The 22,014-nt window shown below is 41.9% G+C and overlaps 2 protein-coding genes across 4 annotated transcripts; both read right to left on the bottom strand.

Annotated features, from left to right (window-relative positions):
• Positions 1-1,818: 1,818 nt before the first annotated feature.
• On the bottom strand, positions 1,819-17,592 carry LOC116335257 (glutamate decarboxylase 1-like). 2 transcript variants are annotated; one of them, XM_031758902.2, is made up of 17 exons: positions 17,266-17,592; positions 16,103-16,221; positions 14,104-14,160; positions 12,455-12,592; positions 11,304-11,546; positions 10,364-10,454; positions 6,499-6,611; positions 6,236-6,351; positions 5,857-5,936; positions 5,712-5,766; positions 5,486-5,602; positions 5,340-5,404; positions 5,172-5,250; positions 4,347-4,496; positions 4,088-4,195; positions 3,838-3,927; positions 1,819-3,711 (listed from the first exon to the last, which is right to left on the bottom strand). In XM_031758902.2, the coding sequence occupies exons 2-17, from the start codon at positions 16,176-16,178 to the stop codon at positions 3,538-3,540; spliced, it is 1,752 nt and encodes a 583-aa protein (XP_031614762.1). In that variant the 5' UTR covers positions 16,179-16,221; positions 17,266-17,592; the 3' UTR covers positions 1,819-3,537. The 2 variants fall into 2 exon arrangements, with proteins under 2 accessions (XP_031614762.1, XP_031614763.1); XM_031758903.2 differs by lacking the exon at positions 14,104-14,160 and having other exon boundaries at positions 17,266-17,591.
• Positions 17,593-18,898: 1,306 nt separating this feature from the next.
• On the bottom strand, positions 18,899-21,524 carry erich2 (glutamate-rich 2). 2 transcript variants are annotated; one of them, XM_031758877.2, is made up of 6 exons: positions 21,262-21,524; positions 20,409-20,485; positions 20,202-20,332; positions 20,014-20,071; positions 19,839-19,910; positions 18,899-19,757 (listed from the first exon to the last, which is right to left on the bottom strand). In XM_031758877.2, exons 2-6 carry the CDS (start codon positions 20,443-20,445, stop codon positions 19,633-19,635), a joined length of 423 nt encoding a protein of 140 aa, XP_031614737.1. In that variant the 5' UTR covers positions 20,446-20,485; positions 21,262-21,524; the 3' UTR covers positions 18,899-19,632. The 2 variants fall into 2 exon arrangements, with proteins under 2 accessions (XP_031614737.1, XP_039458586.1); XM_039602652.1 differs by having other exon boundaries at positions 21,347-21,524.
• Between the last annotated feature and the right edge of the window lie 490 nt (positions 21,525-22,014).

Below are 22,014 nucleotides of genomic sequence, written 5' to 3'. Positions count from 1 at the left end.
AGGCTCCTCTGTCTCATACACATTAAATCTGACATGCACCCAAAAAAAGAAGAAGTCATAATTAGAACAGAGCTAGATGTTTTCTAAATGGCTCTGCTGGTAAATCAACACGTTCTCACTCCCTAAGTGTAATATTTTACGCTAGGTGACAAATCGTCAACATTTTACGCTTTCGGGTACCCAACACGTTCCTAAATGACGATAAACTGGGAGCCTCCTCTAAATTACATCAAGACTTAGAATTCTTACTTTGCGCATGCAGTGACACTCTGTGGATAAATACACTGGTAATGCATCGTGCTGTAATAATCCTTTTATGTTGATATTGTTATGTTCATTGGTTATTTCACTTTATATGCAGATTTACATATTCATGCATGTGTGGCTTCTTTTGGTTTATGTTGTCCTGCAAAACTGTTAATAAACACATTTTAATTACATCATGAATTTACTTCTAATGCAGTTTTGCATTAACGTGAATACATGGACTGAAAAGTGAGGTCAGTCTTTACCCCTGAAGCTACTTTTCTATTGTTACACTGAGCTGCTTTGAATTGCAGTGTATAATGAAGCTTTTTATTTCCCAGCCTTTACAGGGCAGAGGGCAGTGCTTTTGCTTTGGAAGGAGGAGCGCTTTATTGACTTTAGCTTCCATTATTGCCTTTCTACGGGCTAGTGGTGAGATCCACATAACTGACACTTGCTTTTATCTTTTACTGTCAGTATTTTTTATAGCTTAAAGTTGATGGTGCAGTGATGCTTGCTCATCTGAGCTTATTTTAGCACATGCCACCTAATAATTTATGGTGGCTCAGTAGTCAAAAATATTGACATAATGTTTCTCCCTGAAAGACAGTGCGTCTCCTTTTAACACTGCAGATTGTTGCTTTTGAACCATAACAGATAATGCTCTGTTTCCTGTTCAAACCACTCTATCTGTTGTGTCATACTTCCTGCTGAAAGATGTGAGACTTAATAAGTGACACTTCCATTCACAACAGCTGCCTCACAGTGAGAGATTCTTAAAGCTTTAATTTGAACAGAATACTGATGCCTTGCCTGTTAGATGCTCTCTGTCTTTCTCCTGTAATACATCCCAGAACATTTAGTGAAACCAGTTGAACTGGGACGAGCCAGAGTCATGCAAATGCTAATGTAAAACCTAGTAAAAGCTTCCTTTTATATAGGTAGGGCCTAAGCATTCTCATACTTATGTTTTTATTTGTATATATTGAAACTCCTTCAATTAGAAGGAGCACTATTAGAAGCTCTTTTCATAAGGTATCATTATCATGTGCCGGCAGAGAGTCACCACCAGAGGGCGCCGGGAGCACATCTCTATGAATAAGTGCAGCTTCACTCCAGAGCTTCTCCTCTGGTTTTTTTTAGAGGTTATGAAACACCGGAAGCATTCTATTTATTTCTTCATGAAATGGGGCCTTAAATAGACTGAATCAGACTAAATCGTAGCTTAATAAAAGGCATAGAAAGTAGAAAGGTCGAAGGATTTTCTTTTAAAGCAAAATGAGTATAAGAGAGGAGGGAAAAGTGATGCAAAGAGCAAGGAAAGAATAAAGACGAGAAGGAGCTGGAGAGAAGGGTTTCACAGCCAATCCGACACACAGCTGGGGGCCAAACAAAGCTTCTGGAGGATGATTAGGCAGAGAGGCAATAATATACACTCTATGTGTGTGTGTGTGTGTAGCTGCTGATAAAGACAGTTTGTTGGGAGAATGGGATACTTTGGAGTAGGGACACAAATGAAATGTCATTTTTCAGGGTGTTCTTTATTGTGCTTTTTCAATAAGCCACACTGCATTTCATGTTCTCTTTATATTGACTTTATTAAATATCTTGTTAAAGATGTTATGATTCTGTTAAAGTGCCTACTGAAAATTTGCCAGGGAAACGTTCCCTTAGCCGGCTTCACATACAAGAGTTACTTGTCACATACAGTACACAGATTACTTTAAATATGATTTATGCAATTGTGCCATTCACATATGGTCCCTAATAAATACTCTGTTAACATAACTCTTATACTAAAACGCATCCATTTACAATGGAGGAAAGTAAGGTGAACATGTGCAAAGACACTAACAGGTACCTTTGTACAAGATATTCCATTGAGCTCCCATCACACTGAGAATACAAGTAATATGTGTAACAATTAATATACTATATTACAGTAATGCATTAGGATTCAGACAGACGCAATTCTTCGTTCTTCCCAGTCTCAACAAGAGAGTACATTCTCACATCCTTGTGCTTCTCACTAAAATAAAAGACTGGCGCCGCGGCCAGAGGATTATAGAGGTTTCATTCTTAATCTCATCAGAAGGCCAGTCAATCATCTCAAAACATTCGGTCAAAAAGACTGACAATCACAAAAAGAAACACACTTATAGAGATTGCATCGCAGAAAAAGGACAACAGGTAACGTTTTACAAACACCTAGTCTATAAGAAGTAAGGACATAAAGGACAATGGATTGTTGCGTTCCCGATTCTCTCTTTGGCTGACGATATCACTTTAAATAAACTTTACTCGGTTCACTGTGTTACAGCGTAATACGCATAAAGATACATGTACAATAAAATACCTGAATCTGCAATCAACTGCGGAAATGCAATAAATATTTTGTCTCATTCTCATATCATCAAATATGAATATATTAACATTGGTTTAAACACAAATGGGCATCACATGACTGCAGGGAACAGACAATGAGCCAGAGTTTTACAACTTAAAGGTTGTCACAGACCAACGATAGCTTTAAATCAGGATCTTCTACGAGGGAAACTATTGCAGACTGTAGCTCTGTCAGATGGTCCGAAGTCGTGTAACAGCTCGACACTTTACACAACCTGTAACTATGCTGAGCACGTTAGCTTATTTTTAACACAGTGCGAGCCTAAAATACGCCGCTGCGGGGCTTTGGACACCGGGTTCAGGGCAAACAGGTCAGAGCGCTGAGATCAAACATATGTACAGCTGAAAGCACCACCATATTGTGCAGCACATGTATGATACAGCAGAATAACTTGATGATACTTGTAATACTTCAATCTGTGCTTTCCCCCCTACTTTTCATTAATTTACCACACTCACTCACACACACACATTTGCTGTGGCACACACACAAGACAATAAAAGACAAACATTAAAAGACTGCACACACACACACTCTCTTTCACACACGTGCGCATTACAAGGCTCAATTGCACACACAGACATTAGAGCACATTTGCTTTAAAGGAGACTTTAGATAGTGATTATATTTTTTTTTCTATAGAAGTACCTATGTGGGCCAGAGCTAGTAAGAAACTCCAGAGGCTCTCTCATTGCTCGTTTCTTTCCAGCGGTGGAAACATTTAGAGTGCTGCAGGCAAAGGCAGACCGGAAAGAAAGAACCTAAAACGTATCCTATTATTTCTCGGTCTGCAGCACTGTGAATGTTTCACTCTGGCGTTTGCTTTTGCAGTAAAATTGATCACAGACTCCGGGATGGCCCTGGAGCAGCGATGGCTGTGAGGTCTACAGGTCGTGGCCGAGCCTCTCGATCTCATCGATGAGGAAGTCGATGTCAGACTGGGTGGCCGAAGGATTGGAGACGACCATTCTGAAGAAGTTTACTTTATTGCCCTGAGGCTGGTAGCCCACCATGGTGGTCCCTGACTCCATCATCATGGCCTTGATCTTTGGCGCCACCTGTTGGAGTGAAAAAGATGACAAAACAGAGCCTTGTTTTCCTGAAAGTAATCTAATAATGGGAACACTTTTATTGGCTGTTTGAAGCTGATCGTGCTGGAACTGATAGTGTGATTATAGTTGTACCCTGTGGAGTTTTTCTCGCCTCTCATCTCCATCTGGCATGCCTCTCAGGCTGGGTGGAATGTACCAGAAGCAAACATTGGTGTGCTGGGGCTGCAGGCAGAAATGAACACATCAGATACAGATCACGGTGGGTTTTTATTTATTTATTTGCATTTACATACAACAACATTCTGTTAAATACAGCAGTGAGTTAACCCTGGTGATTAAAACTGGACATCGGTAAAGGAAAAAAGAAATGAGGGAAGCTCACCACTCCGTCAAACACCATCTCATATCCCTCCCTGTTCTTGATCTTGTTGTATAGGTACTGAGACAGGTCCAAACACTTGTCAATGTGCTGCTCAAACCCAGTGGTGCCCTGCAGGGGAAAAGAGAAGCCAATACTAAACACTCAGTATAGCACTAAATAGCATTGCACTAACAAAACCATGAAGGTTCTTATTGGCTTGGAGATGCTTTTCTGGCTTTTTTAGCCAGCATGTATGCACCCGTCTGTCCACCCGGCTCACCTTGGCTTTCCACATGAGCCAGAATTTAAAGATGTCCACATGTCGGCCACATTGGATGGCCTTGTCCCCTGTGTCATATGTAACATCGTATTGTTTGTCTGGTTGGAAGAGGTAGCCAGCGCACATGGAGTTGCAGCCTGCTAGGATTCCCTACAGACAAAGTGTACAAACTGTTAACATTTCCTTTCACAGCTCTCCTGCCCAGGCTGTCATCATTTAGACATGTCAGACTACATGTACCAAGAAAAGCTGATTAATTTGAATATGCAATATGGATATTTATAGAACTGTATTTTTCATAGGTTAAAGTGAAGAAACCCCCCTAAAGTGTAATGGAAATGTTTAAGCTTTTGCTACATGTCTGTGTCAAACTAACCTTACTGAATGAAAGCCTCCATATTATCTTATTCTGTCTCTGTGTTATCTTTCAGATATACATCATGTTGATGTACAAGTTATCATTTATTACACAGTGTTCTAACCGTAGATCGATAACTTGTCGTCATAAATGATTCGATTCTTGTAACTCAAAGAAAAGCATGAAACATGATTGCTGTTGTCCTGCCTGTACTATTGCCCCTTTACAAACATAAACAGAAGTAATTAAGAACATCAAAAGCTTTAAAACTCAATAGCTTTACATATGTATACATATGTGGACTTCATAATGACATGTGGCTACCTGCTTCAATGTTTGGATTAAAAAAGTCTCTAAAACTTGTCATCATAAAATTTTAAGGTGAAGTAATAGAAACAAGATACTGTGTGTGTGTGTGTGTGTGTGTGTGTGTGTGTGTGTGTGTGTGTGTGTGTGTGTTCCTGTACCTTTTCTCTGACCAGGATTGCTGAACACTGCAGAGGCACACCCATCATCTTGTGTGGGTTCCATGTGACAGAGTTGGCCCTGGAAAGCGTGTTGTCAGTGCGATCGTTAGCACGGTGAGGTTTCTTTTAAATAGCAACACAGCAGCTTATCAGTTCCCATGTGCTCACCTCTCAATTCCATTAAGCTTATGGCGATGCTTCCTAGACATCAGCAGTCCACCACCCCACGCGCCCTAACGAGACAAAACAGTACTGTTAAAGGAGTGGATGACGCACCGTAGCTACTGCTATCATCACTACTGCAAACTACTCACATCAACATGGAGCCACAAGTTATACTTCTCACAGATGTCAGCAATCTCATTGATGGGGTCAAATGCTCCATACACGGTTGAACCAGCTGTTGCATTCACAAACAATGGCACATAACCCTGCAGATGTAGTACCCAGGATAGATGAAAAGAAATGTGGTTAGAGATAATAGTACATGGAGATGTAATTATTTTTAAAAAAAAAAAAAAAAGCTAAAAAAACCCTGACCTTCTGTTTAGCGTCGAGGATTTTGGCTTCCAAATCCGCAGGAATGACTCTCCCTCTGAAAATGAGCAGAGCAGCATGGAATCGATGTGGATCTACATGTTGCACATACAGTATTCGTCAGATGATTTCTGCAACGATTACAAACCTCTCATCCGTGCTGAGCAGGATCACGTTGTCAGTGCCGAAGCCCAGCGCAGCTCCAGCCTTCTTTATGGAGTAGTGGCTCTGTGGGGACACATAGCAATGAAATACCTCTGAATTCAAAAAGGGGGGATATTTTGAGAGCTCATTGTTGCTTGACATTTTTCCTGCTCTCTGTCAAGTTGTCAAATTCTTTTTAGGACAAAAATACAAAAAAACCTAAAATAATGAATGAATTGAAACAGCCAGTGCCCTGATTTAAACAGACCTACTGCTTATTCCCTGACTTTGATTAATCTACAGTCAATGAAGCAGCTTATCTGCATTGTTAGATTACCTGAGATGTACAGTGTGTGTGTGTGCGTGTGTGTGTGGTCACTTACATGCTCAGATGTGAAAAGGACAAGGCGGGGAGCAGCAGACATGCCCTTGGTCTTCACCTCTGGGAAATACTTGTACCGTGCGATCATCACACTGTACATGTTGGAGATAGCACCCCCTGTTAAGCACACCACACACACACATCAGTACCCTGGACAGCAGCACACAGTCTGTGCAGTGTACATGTACGTGGAATATTTGGACCAAAATTCATACAGTAATATGAATATTGGCTACACATGGGTTGTGTGATTTACAGACCGACCTGGGGAAAAGAGGCCGTCACCCTCTCCGTTTGGCCAACCAATCATCTCTCTCATTTTCTTCAGAGTCAGCTGTTCCATCAACACAAATACCGGGGCGATCTCATAGGTGAACCTGCCAATCATAACACCGAGTAATGAAAGCAGCACATCATTCAGAGACACTGCGCATTCTTATGCACTCGCAAGGAAGAGAGTCCACAGACTCCCCCAAAACACACACAGTGATATTCATTGTGTGTCTATAATATTCATTAGTCCTTCTATAATTCCATCTGCAGAGCACAAAAGTGGAGCTTGTGCTGACTGGGCTAATTAAAAAGTGGCTGATATGAGTCAACCAGCAAACATTCATATTCAAATGCCTCCTAAAATCACTCAGTGGTTTAATTAAAGCACACAAAGCTCTGATGGCTATCTGTCAATGGTGCCGATCTCAGCGGCGACTCTGAATGGGGCTGACGTGATGGCTGAGAGAACTCGAGTTTGTGTGTGTGTGTGTGTGTGTGTGTGTGTGTGTGTGTGTGTGTGTGTGTGTGTGTGTGTGAGAGAGAGAAAGACAGGGAGAGGGAGTGCTTTAAAGAGATAAGACCCTCTGTTGGCCCCAGCATATAGAAAAAAATGAGGGAGAGCCCATGCCTATGAATTTCATTATTTCATTAAAAAGATGAAAGAGAAAAGATTCAAAAACAAAAAAAAAAAGAAGTAATCTTCACACTCTTGAAATGAGCCAACGCTTTTAAAGCTTGATATGTGTCTGACCTGTCTGTCAGTTAATAAAAGATAAAACGACTGTTATCTCCACGGACAGCCAACCAACGAAACTCCTGGAGAAGCTAAAGTGGGTCAAATGTGTCACAGAAAGGAGGCCTGAGCTTTTGGTCTCTTTGCTAAGTGACATTTCACTGCTTCCCACACGCACCCTTAACGCTGATCCCTGTTTACCCCGCTTCTAATGAGGCCAGTTACACAACGCTCCTCCACCTCCATCGCTGTAGCTTCACCCATCACCCAAATTAGAAGCAGCGTTATCTCCACGTTTCTTTGATTCCTCCCTGTTTTTTTCCCCTCCCCTCAAATAGCTATCCGCGCAAGGGCTGAGGCTGTTTTTTGTATTTTGGTATAAAGGGGGAGGTATAAAGGCCGCAAGCAGAGTGAGATTTAGGGAAACAATGCAGTGAAGAGAAGTGTGACAGAGGACAACAAAGGAAGATGAGGGGATGATGCAGAGTGCGCACAGAAAAGCACGCAGCAAAGCAACATCATGAAACACGCACAACGAAGAGGCTGAGTGACAGAGAACAAAAACACAGAGACAAAGAGAAATTGAAAAAAAAAATATGAAAGATGAAGACAAATAACCAAGGAAGCATTTTTCTTGTGTAAATATTTCTGCTGAAGATTTTTAGCTTTTGTAAACGCGCTGGACTAATCTATGACTTCTGGGCTGTGACTATGATCTGCTACACCCAAGGATAACTTTTCACTTTTCAATCCCTCACTGGCCTCATCTCACCAATTTAGCGTCCTTTGATATAGTGGAATTATGGTTTATATAAAGCAGACTTAATATCCTGGATGTCTCATATTCCTTTCTTCTCAAAACTCATCCCAGCCACAGGACAAAAAAAGGCACAAAAAACCCCAGTGAACCTTTTTAAAATTCTCCTTCTCTCGGAGTCATTTCACGCTGTAATGGCAATAATGGTGATCATTATCACAATCAGAGCCAATCATTGGTCTTTTCAGGGTGAAAATTACCCCTCAGTCACCTGCCTGTCCCCAGGGACAGCCCCTAAATGCCCTTATTATCATCATCAAGGGCACTCAATGTGTGTGTGTAAGTGTGTTTATGGACGTGTTTGTGTGTGTGTTTGCGCGTGTGTCTGTATGTGACTAACCCTCTGACCCCCCCCCGCACCACCACCACCACCACACACATTCCTCTCAGCCCCTCAAAGGACCACTGAGTCCGTCTGTACCCACAGGGACAATAGAGCCGGAATGAGCACTCTGTGGGGAGCTGCAGCAGCCAGTTTCCACAATGTAACAGGGTTTTCTGTGCAGCCGGAGGACATTGTGTTTCAGTGTGGGGCCCAGCTGGCCTATCTGCTAACACCAGCTCACAATGAGCCTGTAGTCAATGGACTGGAAACCCTAGCTGCTGTATCTATCTGGGACAGCCAGAGCTGGTGTGTGTGCATGTGTGCATGTGTCATTATAAAAGCGTGCACAAGCGTGTGTGGGAAGTCAATGGCCCCGTCTCTTGGGGCATTCTTCCAACCAGGAGATGAGATGGGAAAGTTTTTCTAAGAAGGTAGTTTCCTAAGCTAATGTTTGAATAGAAATTGGACAAATTAGGTGTCACAGTTTTCTTCTAGCTTTTGCTTTACTGTCCTCAGATTTAATCTTTTCTTCAGCAGCAATTTTGGACAATATTCTTTTAGGTCTAAAGTGCATTGTCTTGTAATTACTGTTTATTCTGGGTGACCTTTTGTGCTTCACTCGTCCTGTTATCTTCTGCAGTGATGTCCCAACCCTTTCACCAAGTCAGACTTATGCAGGTGTGATTTTTGCAAGAGTAGTTCTTCACTGGAATCTGTTCAGTTTTCTCCTATCTATGAATGCGGCAAGTCTGAACTGAGACTGAAGTCACGATACAAACGTCTGTATTATCATATCATAGTTTCATTGTGATTGCCATATGAAGCTGTTAATGGCTGGTTAAAGGAACCCAGTCTGTAAGAAGCTGTAATGTTTAAAGATTGTTTGGGTAATGGGTGAAGTGTAAATATATACGGAAACCATGGAGTTTATATTTTCTTCATGATCTAATAATGACTACATGATCGAGCCTTAGCTTAAAACAATCCTCTTTTACATAAAGCTCAGCTGTTTTTGACAGACCTTAACTGATTTGTGTCTCTCACTGATAAAACAGCCTGCAGAATAAGTTGATTAGCTGATCGACTCTTATTCTATCCTGTAACATTTCCCATTTCCAGCCTGCATTGTGCAATTTTGCAGCTTTTCTTTGTGTTATGTAACAACAGAATTTATTAGCCTTTGACTACTGACTGCTGGACAGACTAAACAGGTTATTTAATAATGACTGCTTTTGTTGTGGATAACTGGGCAATTTTTTCACACACTTCTGATATTTCATACGTAAAAAGTTGAATCATTTCACTACGAAGATTTTTGGAAACTGAAATTATTAATATTTTAAACGTTGCTATGGATACACATCAAAATCTAAGAAAATCACATGAAAGTGACATTGCTATAAATATTAGGCTGATTATTGCTCAGTAAAAAATGTGGATGAACTGACTGTGGACATCCGTATGAACCTCTGTGTGTGTGCTTGTGTTTTGCTATAATTTGTCACCTTACTCCAGTAATCGTGTCACAGAGTTGTGGCTTTTCATTCAGAGCATGTCTGCGTCAGGATCTGTGTGTGCTGAGAGCGTGTGCAGCTGATGTGGGGTTCAGGCCTTCTCCACTCAAGCTGGGTAAACATGTAACTGTGACCTGAGATCAATATGCAATCTAACCACCCCCTGGGGCTTGGTGGTGTGTGATATACACACAGTATAACACTGTGCCAGACTACCATCTGTCAATACAGGGGAAAAAAACACAAACACTTTATATAATCGGCCTCCTTTGACCAGTGGTGGAGTGAGCCCAGGGGAACATCATAAGCACTTCCGCAATGCTAATATATGATGATGACTAGAGGCTATTTCCACTGGCCTACAAACAGGAAATATCAGTTGTCCCCCTGTGAATTGTATAGGTGTTTCCCTTCTATACATAAACTGTGTCAGGCACTCGGTACAGAGAGCATACTGTGTGACTTACATGTTGGTGTTGGCGGTGGAGGTGAGCCACTCTCCAGCCAGACCAATAATGTCCAGGCCAGAAGACAACTGGTTAAAGAAGCGTGGGTGACCTAAAGGGAGAGAAAAATAATACAAAATAAATATTAAAAAGTTCAATAATCAGTTTAAGTTCATGTACATGTACACTGTGGTTATGGAGGTGCATTCCTCACATAATAAACAGAGTCTTAAAAAGAATTAACAATAAAAATGAAATAACAGGTGTGACAAAAGAAATGAAAGATGTGTGGTTTCAGCACCGCGGACAGCTCCTCTAGCCCACAAACTAAAAAAACAGCCACAAAATGTTTTGAGAAGAAAGAGAGGGAGAGAAAAAGAGTGCTACTGAGTTGTAGACACAGTCAGTGACTGCCTGATATATAAAACCCGGGGGACAGTTTGAGCGTTGTCGTTTTTAACAGCTTGAATCAGCCGTGTTAGGATCCCCTCAGGCGACACATGCTTTAATAAGTCGGGGGGTGGAAGAAAGGGAGGATGTGAAGTGAATTACCAGGGGTACAATACATATGGCAGTCATCTAAATAGGCTGTGTACTCTGCGAGAAACGGCCCATTCTCTAATAGTTTGTGTCACATTCAAAATCCACACACTGAACATGTGTGGATATTAACAGAGACATAATGTCCTGCTTTATTACTATAATGTCTGTGGCAGTAATAAGGTGCAGGACTACATCTCCCACTGCTGTTTCCTTTGAATGCAAAAAGTTAAAAGTTAATTGCATCTTAGCCCACATCACACATACCAATCTCCTCTGCCATCAAAAATAACACACCTCCATGTGAGTTACCCAAGCACATATACAGTTGAATTTGTATTTCAAGAAAAAAATAAAAATCTTTCCCTTTTGGGGTAGGTTAATGTTTCCTCCACGATGAAGGTAGTCCCAAAGCCCTTACCTGTCCGGACGCCATATTTGAGCGTGTCTCTGCAGTCCACCAGGATCTGCTCCAGGGACTCGGGCTGGTCGGACAGCTCCAGGTTGAAGCCCTCGATCCCCTCCAGGAGCTGGTGAGGGTGGTGGAAATCCAAAACCTTTGTAGACCTGTCGAAAGTCTTCTTGACATAGTTGGTAAGGATGTCAACCACCTCCAGCAAAAACTGCATGGTGGGCTCTTCTCCATTTTTAGCCGGCAGGAGGTCTAAAAGAGGAGTGGGGCGGGGGAAAGAAAGTAGGGGAAATGAATCAAAAAGCTTGGCTTTTATAAAGCTTGTGCACTTTGTTTTTGAGTAAAATTCTAAATTCTAAAATTCTGTCCATTTCCCCTCAGTTTCTCGGGCTACATTTCTCTGCTATGCTAGATCGAATAAAGACGACTCCACATGTGGTCGTAGATTTTGGCTAGCAGGCTTAAAGTTGTGAAAAAGCCATCAGAACACACAAAATACATTTCTCAGCAGACATTTTAACAGGAAAGAGTAGGCAAAAACGTATGTCTATAATGACATTAAAAGAAATTCTGTTCTTTGAAAGGAAAGTATTTTATATTTAATCTAAGAAAAAATAGTGCTTTGTAATCTATTTATTCCGTCGCGTTGTCTTAATTTACTTTACTTTACAATTTACTAAAACTCATGCGGACATTAAAATAGCACAAAATCACGCTTCCGCTAAATTAAGGTGTTAAAATGAGCTTTCCCCCTCACTTTGTACGTCACATTTCTGCCACCAGAATATCCAAGTATTTCAGTTCTGCAAGGTTTTTATTTAGACTCGAGTTTAGCCTCCGAAAGCACGGTTTACATCACAATACATACACGAATAACCCAACCCAGCACAGTTTGGCCTCTCGTTCGTTCTGTTGATATTGGCCTAATAATTAATTTTCCTGTAAAGCTCACTGTCATTATCGAGCAAAAAGAGGACAAAAACAGAGGTGGCAGACAGAAAAGTGAAGACGCTCTTCTCTGTTTTGTGTCAGGAAAGCGATGTTTGATTTGAAATAATACGCCCGAGTTATAATTAGTTTTATAATAATAACAATAATAATGTTGGTGGGGTTTTTTTTTTTAAGGAAGATCTGGGATAGCGGAAGTGTGGTTTTCTCACCTCTCGCGAACAGATTGGAGAAGTCGGTCTCGGTACGGCGGAAGCGCGCGTCCCTGTCGCTGTTGTCGCACGAGAGCAAGTTCTTCTGGCCCGCGAGCCTCCCCTTCTCCTCCAGGCTGTTGTTCTTCTGCAGGAACCCTAAGGTGTTGCACGGCGAAGAGAAGGAGTTATCACCAAACATCTCCATCCCAGTCATAAAAAAAACAAAACAAAGAGAAAAGAAACAAGAAAAAGGTCGAAAAGCGAAACCAACAATTAAAATACAACAGAAAATAAATAAAAATAAAAAAAAAGCAAAAATGAAAATTGAGATTTTTGTGAATTTTTTTTTTTATCAGCTCATAAACAGTCGGAATACTTTAATCTGAAAAGCTTCTCTGTTGGTGCCCAAACTTATATAAGCTAAGTAGGAAGAGGAAGCACCCGTGGGTGCCCGCCTCACCCTGTGACATCACAGCCTCACCCCGTCAGGAAGCGCCCAGCCAGCCTGCCCCTCCCCTATAGGTGCAGTCTGATTGCCTCGGTGCTCAGGACAGGCTGCCACACACAGCCAATAAATACACACCCTCCGAAGAGGGGTTAATGAAGGATGCAAAGTGCCCTGAAGCAGCGTGTCTCTACAGGGCCACCGTCAGATTTTATAAGCTTTTCGCATATATGTGCAGAATAATGCGTGGGCCTAATTGCGCGTAAAAAACACGGGGAAGCCCCAGGCTCTTTGTTCTTAAAGTAAAAATATATTTTCAGTGAAAATGTTTATTGCTCATTAATAAACCGTATGAATAATTAGTGGCCACTGCACGGGGTTAAAACGTCATTTAACTAATGAAAATCTGATGATCACTTACTAAAAAACAAAAAACAACCAAAACAATGTCAGACTTTCTCAGACTTGTGCTGCAGTAAAGCGGTCAATAATGCGCCTTTTGAATGGATACAGCTTTACGTGACACTGAATTCAACTTGCATGACTGCAAATAAATAAACATCCACACTTTCCATCGTGTGAGCCTCTGAAAGAAGCAGATTCCTTTAAGTGATTGAGAAAATAAACGTCACATCCACCCCCTCCACTGTAAAAAAAGAAAAAAAAGAAAAAAGAAAAAAAGGGGCTATTAGAGACACTGACAGTAAGCCTGAGAAAAGTGACTCAAAAAATAATCGGATGTGATAGGAAAAGCAAATCGTTACGAGTTATTTTAAGGCTCGTTCTGCTTTCTGTTTCCAGGCTTGTCCCGGAGATTTTTCTCTTGGTGCTGAAATGGGAAAGACAGGGGAGGGTGCAAGGAGGGGCGGGGGGGCTGATCCGGGGCTCTCCTCAGCAGACCTACAGGCTAATGTCCAGTGACCTTTGGAAGATGGAAACGCACACTGACAGTGTGGAGGACGGCCCCGCTCTATCAACCTGTAATGTGGCCTATATTTCTGAGGGCCTCGAAATGAGTAAGATCATAATAAAGCGCAAAAGAAAATGTGAGACGGTCAGAAGGAAAGAAAGAAGGAAACCAGTCACAACGGAATTCAATATTGAGGGCCATGGTATGTCAAAAAAAAAATCTTTTTTAAATTTTTTTTTTATTTCTTTATTTCATTTTCTTAAATAACATCTACAAGATTAAACCATTTTTTCGTGGCGAAACAAAACTTACCGCAAATCTTCATCCCCAGTTTCCTTGTGCATCCGTGCATCCACGCGTATTCGTTGGCTAAAACAAAATGAACGTTTGAGTTTCTGAGCGTGGAGACCGCGAGCAAATGTGGTGAGGCGGATGATGGAGCACAGCGAGCACATGGAACAAAAAATAAATAAATGAAAGCGTGAAGGAGCGACTCTTGGCCAGGTGTGCGACTGTGGGGTGTTTGGGTATATTCATATTTTCTGTAAAGAATTACACTGACTGTTTGGCTTTGTTGAACACGGATTTAGCCTCCTTACACTCCCTCTGATCACAAGGGGGGATGAGTCTGCTAACACTTCCGATTTGAGTTCAATCAATAGGGACCGACAGTGACCCGCACGGCAAATCCACGCCGGCTCACACACCCAGCCAAAGGGCGGACTGGAATTAACACCCGTGAAATGAGCTCACGGAGGAGGGCAGAAATTAATTGAGTGGATCACAGTATGTGAGTGGAGCGAGCTGGTAATGTCTCTGGTCTGGAAGTCTACAGCAGGCGCTTGAAGCACAAACTTGGAGCGTAGTGCGTCGATGTACACACACACACACACACACACACACACACACACACACACACACACACACACACACACATGCATGCATATACACTTAGTGCCACACACACGCACACACAAACCAGAGCGTGGACACGCGTGAGCTGAGATGGAGCAGAAAGCCTGAGGGAACAAGATGCAGAGCGCACGGCGCAAAAAGTGAGAAGCGACGAGGCGAATGTACCTGATGGAGAACTTGCAAAAACCAAAAAACCAAAAACAAAACAACAACAAGTATTTAAATTTACTGAAGCAATTTCATCCAGACAAAAAAACAGCCCTTGGTGCGGAGGCCGAGGCATAAACACACACATACACACACAGACCCTCGCGCACGCAAAGCCGCCAGGCGTGAGATGGAGCGTGGCAGAGAGATAATGGCAACATCCAGCAGCAGCAGCAGCAGCAGCAGTACACGAGCAAGCAGACAAAACAAACATCCTTTTTTAAAAGGACTTTTTCTTGGTTCGAATTTTCATTAAAGAAAAAGTCTGAATATTTTTTTTATATGTTTATTGGCACTCAAGGGCCACAGATAAAAGATTTCGAAATTTTGTATCCGGTAACGAGGAAGGGAAAATAAAGCATGTATTTGCACACTGGACAAAAGGAGCTGCAGGCTATCCCTGTAACGTTTTTCTGAAACAAAACAAAACAAAACTGCAATTATTTCCCTGCTTTGGACTGCAGATGGCTGCTCAAGTGTGCTCTAATGGAGTCAATTTTGTGTATGCGACAAAGGCTCGACGTGATTAATTAACCCACAGGTTAATGCACAGGTTTAGATTTTTCTTTTTCTTTTTTTAAAAAGGGATGCGAATAAAAAAGCATGCCTAAACAAATTACTACAGACAATTCTTATATCAATTTTTTTTTTTTGCTGTATATCAAGACGAAAGGCGCACAGGATCAAATATTCAAATCTTTGTGTTTTTATTTTTCGGTTGAAACTCATATTTTGAAATAGAACACGTTCAGGAAAAACGCTCTGGGATCGTTAGAAATGCCAGCGCTCTAATGGCGCATTATTTCTGCCAGGTCCGCCGCTCGGCGCGCACCGCTGATCCGCCAGACAGCGACAGGCAGCTGTGATGGCTCTGTTTTTAACCGGAATGATTAACGACGGAGCCCGCACAGCAAATGGCCCGGGCTACACTCTCCTTTATCAGACAGGGAAGGAGGGGAGAGAGACAGAGAGGGAGAGAGAGAAGCAGACAGAGGCGCGTGGAGGGTGAACCTGGGTTTAAACCGCTGTGCTGGCGATAGATCGCGCTGCAGAAGTGTCTTTGAGCAAGGCACCGAGTGGCTTTCACCACAGCCCGAGCGCTCTGGAGACTGACAACCTTAAACACAATTTAGCCTCGGGGGGCCGAAGCCAAAGTGTTGTTAACAGGGAGAGGAGTGTGGGGACCTACTTGTGGTCGGAGGTCTTAAATTAGCTGAGTTGGGGTCTTGGTCCCCGCCGGCAGCTCTCGGCTCAGACGTAGCCATCAGTCCTCTGTTACTTTGGTTTCCAGGTGCGGGAATTATTCAGCTGCAAACAAAACGACTCAGTGTTAGGAGACGCTGTGTGTCACATTTACGATAATTGCGTGCCGTTTAAATGGCAGGCCGAGATTTTGATCAGAAAACGATGCTCCGTCCGTCACCGGGAGCGCTTCATTCTCCCTTTAAACGGCTGAAGCCGCGCAATTTGGAGTGAGTTGCGCACAACGCGCTACCAAGACGCACATCGCAATACTTTGGGGGATAAAATGGCTGCATGGGTATCGGTTTTGTTTAGAGACACTCTTCGGATTGTGTTGCATCCAGTCAGCTGTTAACTAACCCAGCGCTGCTGCATGACACAGGTTTACAGAAAATGGGCCACAGATTTACAGATTTGTTTTTTTTGTTGTTTTTTTTTAAGTTGGGAACTAGCAAAAGAAACATGGCTCGCTCTTGCACTAAGTTCTTATGGATCATTAAAACCAAATCATCGTTTAATTTAAAAAGAAAAATCTGTTTTGTTATATAACAGCTGACATTTTAAACGATCAAAACCAAAATATTAAAGAAAGAACACGTAAGGCCCGCGTTTCACATCGTATAAAATCACCGAGATGATCAGAAAATCAGAATAAAACGAATGCATTAAAAATGATACTTCACAGGCAGCAAATATTGATAAAATGAGGTGACAGTGTCCACATAAATAACCGTTCCCCATTCATGTGTTGACTCAGTAATCGACATTTCAATTAAGATATGCTGTGAACACCACCCTTACTACAATGTCATCACGAGACAGAGAGGCAGCGAGAGAGCGAGAGAGAGAGAGAGAGAGAGAGAGAGAGAGAGACTGAACAACTAATAAATTCGTTCTGTCTCCCGTCTGGGAATGATTTATGTGAGAATTCTATCATTATTGTTATTATTATTGTTTAGTTTTTGCGCTCACATTTTGTCCTCCAAAGCTGATCTCACGATATCAGCGGCTGAAAAGTGGAGTGGTTTAAGCATCTTCCCCCCAATCTCTGTCTCTGAAGAAACAGACACGAAGGGTGCAGCTGGAGAAGGAAAGAAGAAGGGATCTTACCGGCTCACGGGGCGCACAGGTTGTCGAGTCCAGACAAAGTACAACTTAAATGTTACAACTGCCACCCGAAGGCGCGACAAGAAACAGTCCAGTGGTGGCGATGGCGGAATATCAACAGAGCGCACTGATAAAATCCCATCCGGCGGCGCGCAAGTGACCCTTTCTCACTCAAGAATATTTTTATTCGTTATTTATATCTGAGGATCCGGCTGCCCATTGGTCTCTTCACGCAGGCATGAGTCACAGCCTTGCCTCCCACCCTGACGGCTAATGAAGCTTCCCTGAGTGCTACTGACAGCTACAATCCACTTTAAGGAACCAAACAAGCAAAAGGAAAAATACCGATGACGTTTACCCGCCCCTGTGTGCGTGTATGTGTGTGTGGGCGAGCTCTTGTGTCTCCAGGTGTGGGTGGGTGTCACAGGGATGAGGGTGGAGACTTGAATGTAAATTTGGTTACATAGAAATTGACCTTGGAAGGAAACTGCACAGCTGGGCTTTTAAATACCAACAGATACATATTCAGAACATCCGGCCCATCTCCTCATATCTGTTGATTGATTGGGTTTTGGGGACCTGTGGAAGCTGTTAGGCCATTTATTCCAGAATAGACACATTTATTATAAAGTGAGCAGGACAAGCCATCCAGGAGCCATCCATCCATGCAAGCACTGTCTGTAATATTCACCTTCATGAGATGAAAACATTGCCTACATCATAATTTCTGACCTACTCACTGCTTTAACCTCGCCACGGACAATAACGCCGAGACTTCGAAGCACGGCGGGCGCTGGCTTAGTGTCCTTTCTGTCATCCTCACGCCTGCCTCTGGATCCAGTGCATGGGCAGGGACCAGCCGTTATGTTCATTCAGCCGCTGCAATTTATTCAGCCTTTATCAGGAGCCAATCATATCTTTCTCCACTCACAAGTGACATGTGGAGATGCATAAAGATAAACTCAGACTGATGGCCTTCAACAAGGAGGCTTAGCTGCTGGGATTTACATCTGCACTAAAACAGGGCACATAAAAGGTCTTCACTGCTTATGAGTTTACATAGGCTAACATTTTATTTGTGCTAATTTAATTGCCACCATAACAAAAGACTGGATAGTGGACCAGATGGACTCCAGAATCAGTTTTTTTGTTTGGGTCACATTACAGCTCTCATCCACAGTGAAAAGTGAAAAATAAAACAAGTAAGAAATGATGGCTTTGGTCTCTCTTGTTTCATGCACAAATCTGTGACATTTACATACTCCTTATATACCACATCTTTTCCCTGTCATGCAGCATCGCTTATCATCTTCACACAGAGAGAGCTGATGTTTAAAGAATCCTGAAATCAAAGCCATGGGAGGATTCAGCAAACATGGTGGTAGACGTGTAAACTTCCAGGGAAAAAAGTGCTGTTGTTTTTTTTTGTGTTGAATTTCATGCAGTCTGAATGATGATATATAAACATGTTTTTGTATGACGGTGACAATTTAAAAATCAGTTTAGGTAATGTTTCAACATAACTGCTAGAGTCAGCATCAAAGGGGTTACAAGCTGGATGCAGAGTGGCCAGATTGCTGCTAGGAGACCAATAGTTGGAGACTGCTGATGAGACTTTAAGTGATGATCAAACATAACCGCTTAGAAGATTTTTTACTGTTAAATATCTGTTATAATAACAAGAATGAGGAACATGAATGCAGCATTTACATATCATCACATCTATAGGCCGAAACTCTTCAGCTGCTTCTTTGTGTTGAGCAGTTAGCTGCTAACTGTATGTGCTGTGTGTTCCTAGTGTTCAGTTTTGGCATGTCTGGTCATAAAACTGCAGGGTTGTATTTTCCAATGCATTTTTACCATCAGTTCGAATGAGTTAAGGTATTTTACATTTAATCACATAATCATTCTCAAAATGGATATGACACTGATCAAGTAGATTCATTTACAGTCTCTTCTGCAGGTTAACGTGCAACCGGAGGTTTATCGGATTTATCAGGAAGCGTGTGTGGTTTGCCCGTATATTTTCACGGGTGATCTATCAGCGATTTATCAGTTCACGTTTTCAGGAAATGAGGGCATCCGCTCAGTCCACAGGAGCTACTTTATTTCCAGGTGAAAATATGAGAGAATATGTAACTGTCACTGTGTCTATACTGAAAAGACTGCGACTGTGGGCAGCGGCAGTGTGCCTTAAAATAAACACAATATATGTAACATAGTCCCTGCTAGACAGGTCGAACAGCTTTAAGGGTAAATATGAGCAGGAGGGCATGGCTTGTGTCTGCTAAAATGGTTTTCCTTTTCATAATCATCATCATGATCATCATCAGTACTATCAGTCAATCAATCAATCAATCAATCAATCAATCAGTCATCTGAGGCTGAAGAAGAGGAGCAAGATGAGCTATGAGAGGAGTCCTCATCACTTCCGGAATCAATGTCATCATCCTCCTCATCACTTTCTTCCTCGTTGCTTTTCTCTGCGTCTTGCTCTGATGGAAAAATCAAACAACACCTTCGATGTTTAGTCTGTAACATGCAGCCTAAAGTGTTTGTACAAAGACAACTGTCACCTTCCAGCAGCTTCTTCTGGATCAATGGGAGGAACTCTGAGGCCTCAGGATTGTCTGGCTCGTAGATGAGAACTGGAGCGAGGAGAGAAGAGGTAGCATTGACTAACTTGGCGGCTCGCTCACTTATTCATTGACCGACAGACAGACGTATAGCAAACAGGTGCAGGATACGTACTCATGTGACAGAGTTTAACAGCCAGCTTGAAGTATTTGTCCTTCAGAGCTCTGAGGAACTGAAAGTTAACATTTTCACTTTAAAGTTGAAGCAAAAAACATTTCAGACATTTGAAACATGCAAAGAAAAAAGCACTCTGTGGACAGAGCATGAAGTGTGGATAAGCTGGACCAGTTGCATTACTGTACCTTCATTAAAAGCTCCACTGGAGCCTTAAGGTCTTCACACTTCACATTCTCTTCCTCAGTCTGTGCTTTGTCCTCTTTAGCTTTATACATGAGGAGAGGTTCAGCTGGTGTGTGAGCATCTGTCGGTCCCCCTGACAATCATCACCATAATCACTTTGTAATGTTATTTCTTTTGCCTTTGTGCTTTGCATTTTATCCTGTACTCACCTGTTCCTTTTGAGCCTGAGGACTTTAACATCTCCATGCCTTTCTTTTCCAGCTGCTCCACAGGTGCCCAGCCAATCCTGAAATCACAGGTGATCTGTGTCAGAACTGTATCAGAGGCATATCTCATTGGTCTGATCACTGGCTGGAAGAATTTCGATATTGTGTGGCTCTAGGGGTGGGCCACACACAAACTCAAAGAGCAGCTCAACATTATAAAACAATATGAATGCAGAGAACAAGTCTAAGTAAAGACCAAATGCTGTCCAGAATAAAGGGCAACATTTACATATAGATGCTCATTTTCCATGGGTCTGTGTTGGTACTCGTTCAGGTACTGTATACATTGCAACAGCAATGAAAGAATTAATTTCCTGTCATCTTCACTGGGTGTAAATTCCCTTCACCATATCCCATAGTTGCAGTCTAATCACTTATTTTATGTGTTCTCTGACTGAGAGCAGAAACACCTCTTATCCTGTACAACTGTACATAAATGAATAATAATGTTTGTTTTTGTTGCCCAAAACAAGACATATATAGCAGCCTTTGAGAGTCTTGCTGTTTACGGTCTTCTTATAATAACTACCAGATGAGCGTTTTAATGTGATTAGTCAGGAACTACCGTTTTTGTCATCTCACAAAATTAGAAAATGAGATACTGATGACAAGCAGAGGAACACATGAAGCTAATGTTGTCATTAAAATCTTTTCACCATCCGGTTTGCAAGTTGCTTTAGCAGAAAGCAACATCCAGGTGAAGACACAATAAAAATACTAATTATTATTATTATACAGCTTCTTAATAGGATGTGTAGGGCAGTGAAAAGACAAAGTTGAAAAATGTGTGACTCACTTAGAGCAACGAGTGTCCTGCCCAACAACTGCATAGAGTGAGCAGCCTGTGAACAACAGGTCTGCAGTTCACAGAAACAGCATACCTGTAGCTAGTAGAACCAGACCGTCACGGACACCTGCTGTTGCACAAGTTGTTTATCTGATCGTTCAAAGTTCAAAGGGCTTTAAGTCTGAGGTCCTATTCTGGGAATTTCTGACAGTTTCTTGCAGTGAAACTTGAAGGTTGTAACTTTCCTTTAGCTGTCGGAGAAGGAGGTAAGCAGCCGTTACTAAGCAACGGAGAAACGCACAGTCGCTGTGGCCTTCAATGTTGCCGGAAATTTGGCCATTATATCAGAGACATGCCAAGCAATGATTTGAAATCTATGGAATGAATGAATGAATGAATGAATGGCACTCCAGCAAAGATTTATTATTATTTCTTTAACATTTAGCTGCTGATGCGTATTATTTATTCTATTTTGTATAGTATGTTATTCTGTTTTATCTCATTCTATTCTATTGTTTTTCTTAATTTTTGCTGCTCTTAACTTTGTACTCCCCACTTTCTGACCAAAAAATTTCCAACGTGTGGGACTAATAAAGGCTTATCTTATCTTATCTTATCTTATCTTATCTTATCTTATCTTATCTTATCTTATGGAAGCAATGGTCCTGGGAACGTTTGGAATTAAAGTTAATTTAGATATAAAGTTAAAAAAAAGAAAAGAAGAAATGAGTGCCTATAGGTGTTTCATGGTGACTGCTGTCT

The sequence above is a fragment of the Oreochromis aureus genome, linkage group 18, assembly GCF_013358895.1.
Source record: "Oreochromis aureus strain Israel breed Guangdong linkage group 18, ZZ_aureus, whole genome shotgun sequence".
NCBI classification, from domain to species: Eukaryota; Metazoa; Chordata; class Actinopteri; order Cichliformes; family Cichlidae; genus Oreochromis; species Oreochromis aureus.
This window is presented reverse-complemented; position numbering and strand designations above follow the sequence as displayed.

Coding starts and splice junctions, on each gene's coding strand:
- LOC116335257 (XM_031758902.2), bottom strand. CDS start 16,178: ATGGCTACGTCTGAGCCGAGAGCTGCCGGCGGGGACCAAGACCCCAAC. Junction 5,603..5,711: donor TCCTCGACGCTAAACAGAAG/GTCAGGGTTTTT, acceptor CTACATCTGCAG/GGTTATGTGCCATTGTTTGT. Junction 4,497..5,171: donor CAATCCTGGTCAGAGAAAAG/GTACAGGAACAC, acceptor CTTTGTCTGTAG/GGAATCCTAGCAGGCTGCAA.
- erich2 (XM_031758877.2), bottom strand. CDS start 20,445: ATGGAGATGTTAAAGTCCTCAGGCTCAAAAGGAACAG. Junction 19,911..20,013: donor TGTTAAACTCTGTCACATGA/GTACGTATCCTG, acceptor TCCTCGCTCCAG/TTCTCATCTACGAGCCAGAC. Junction 19,758..19,838: donor CCAGAAGAAGCTGCTGGAAG/GTGACAGTTGTC, acceptor TTTTTCCATCAG/AGCAAGACGCAGAGAAAAGC.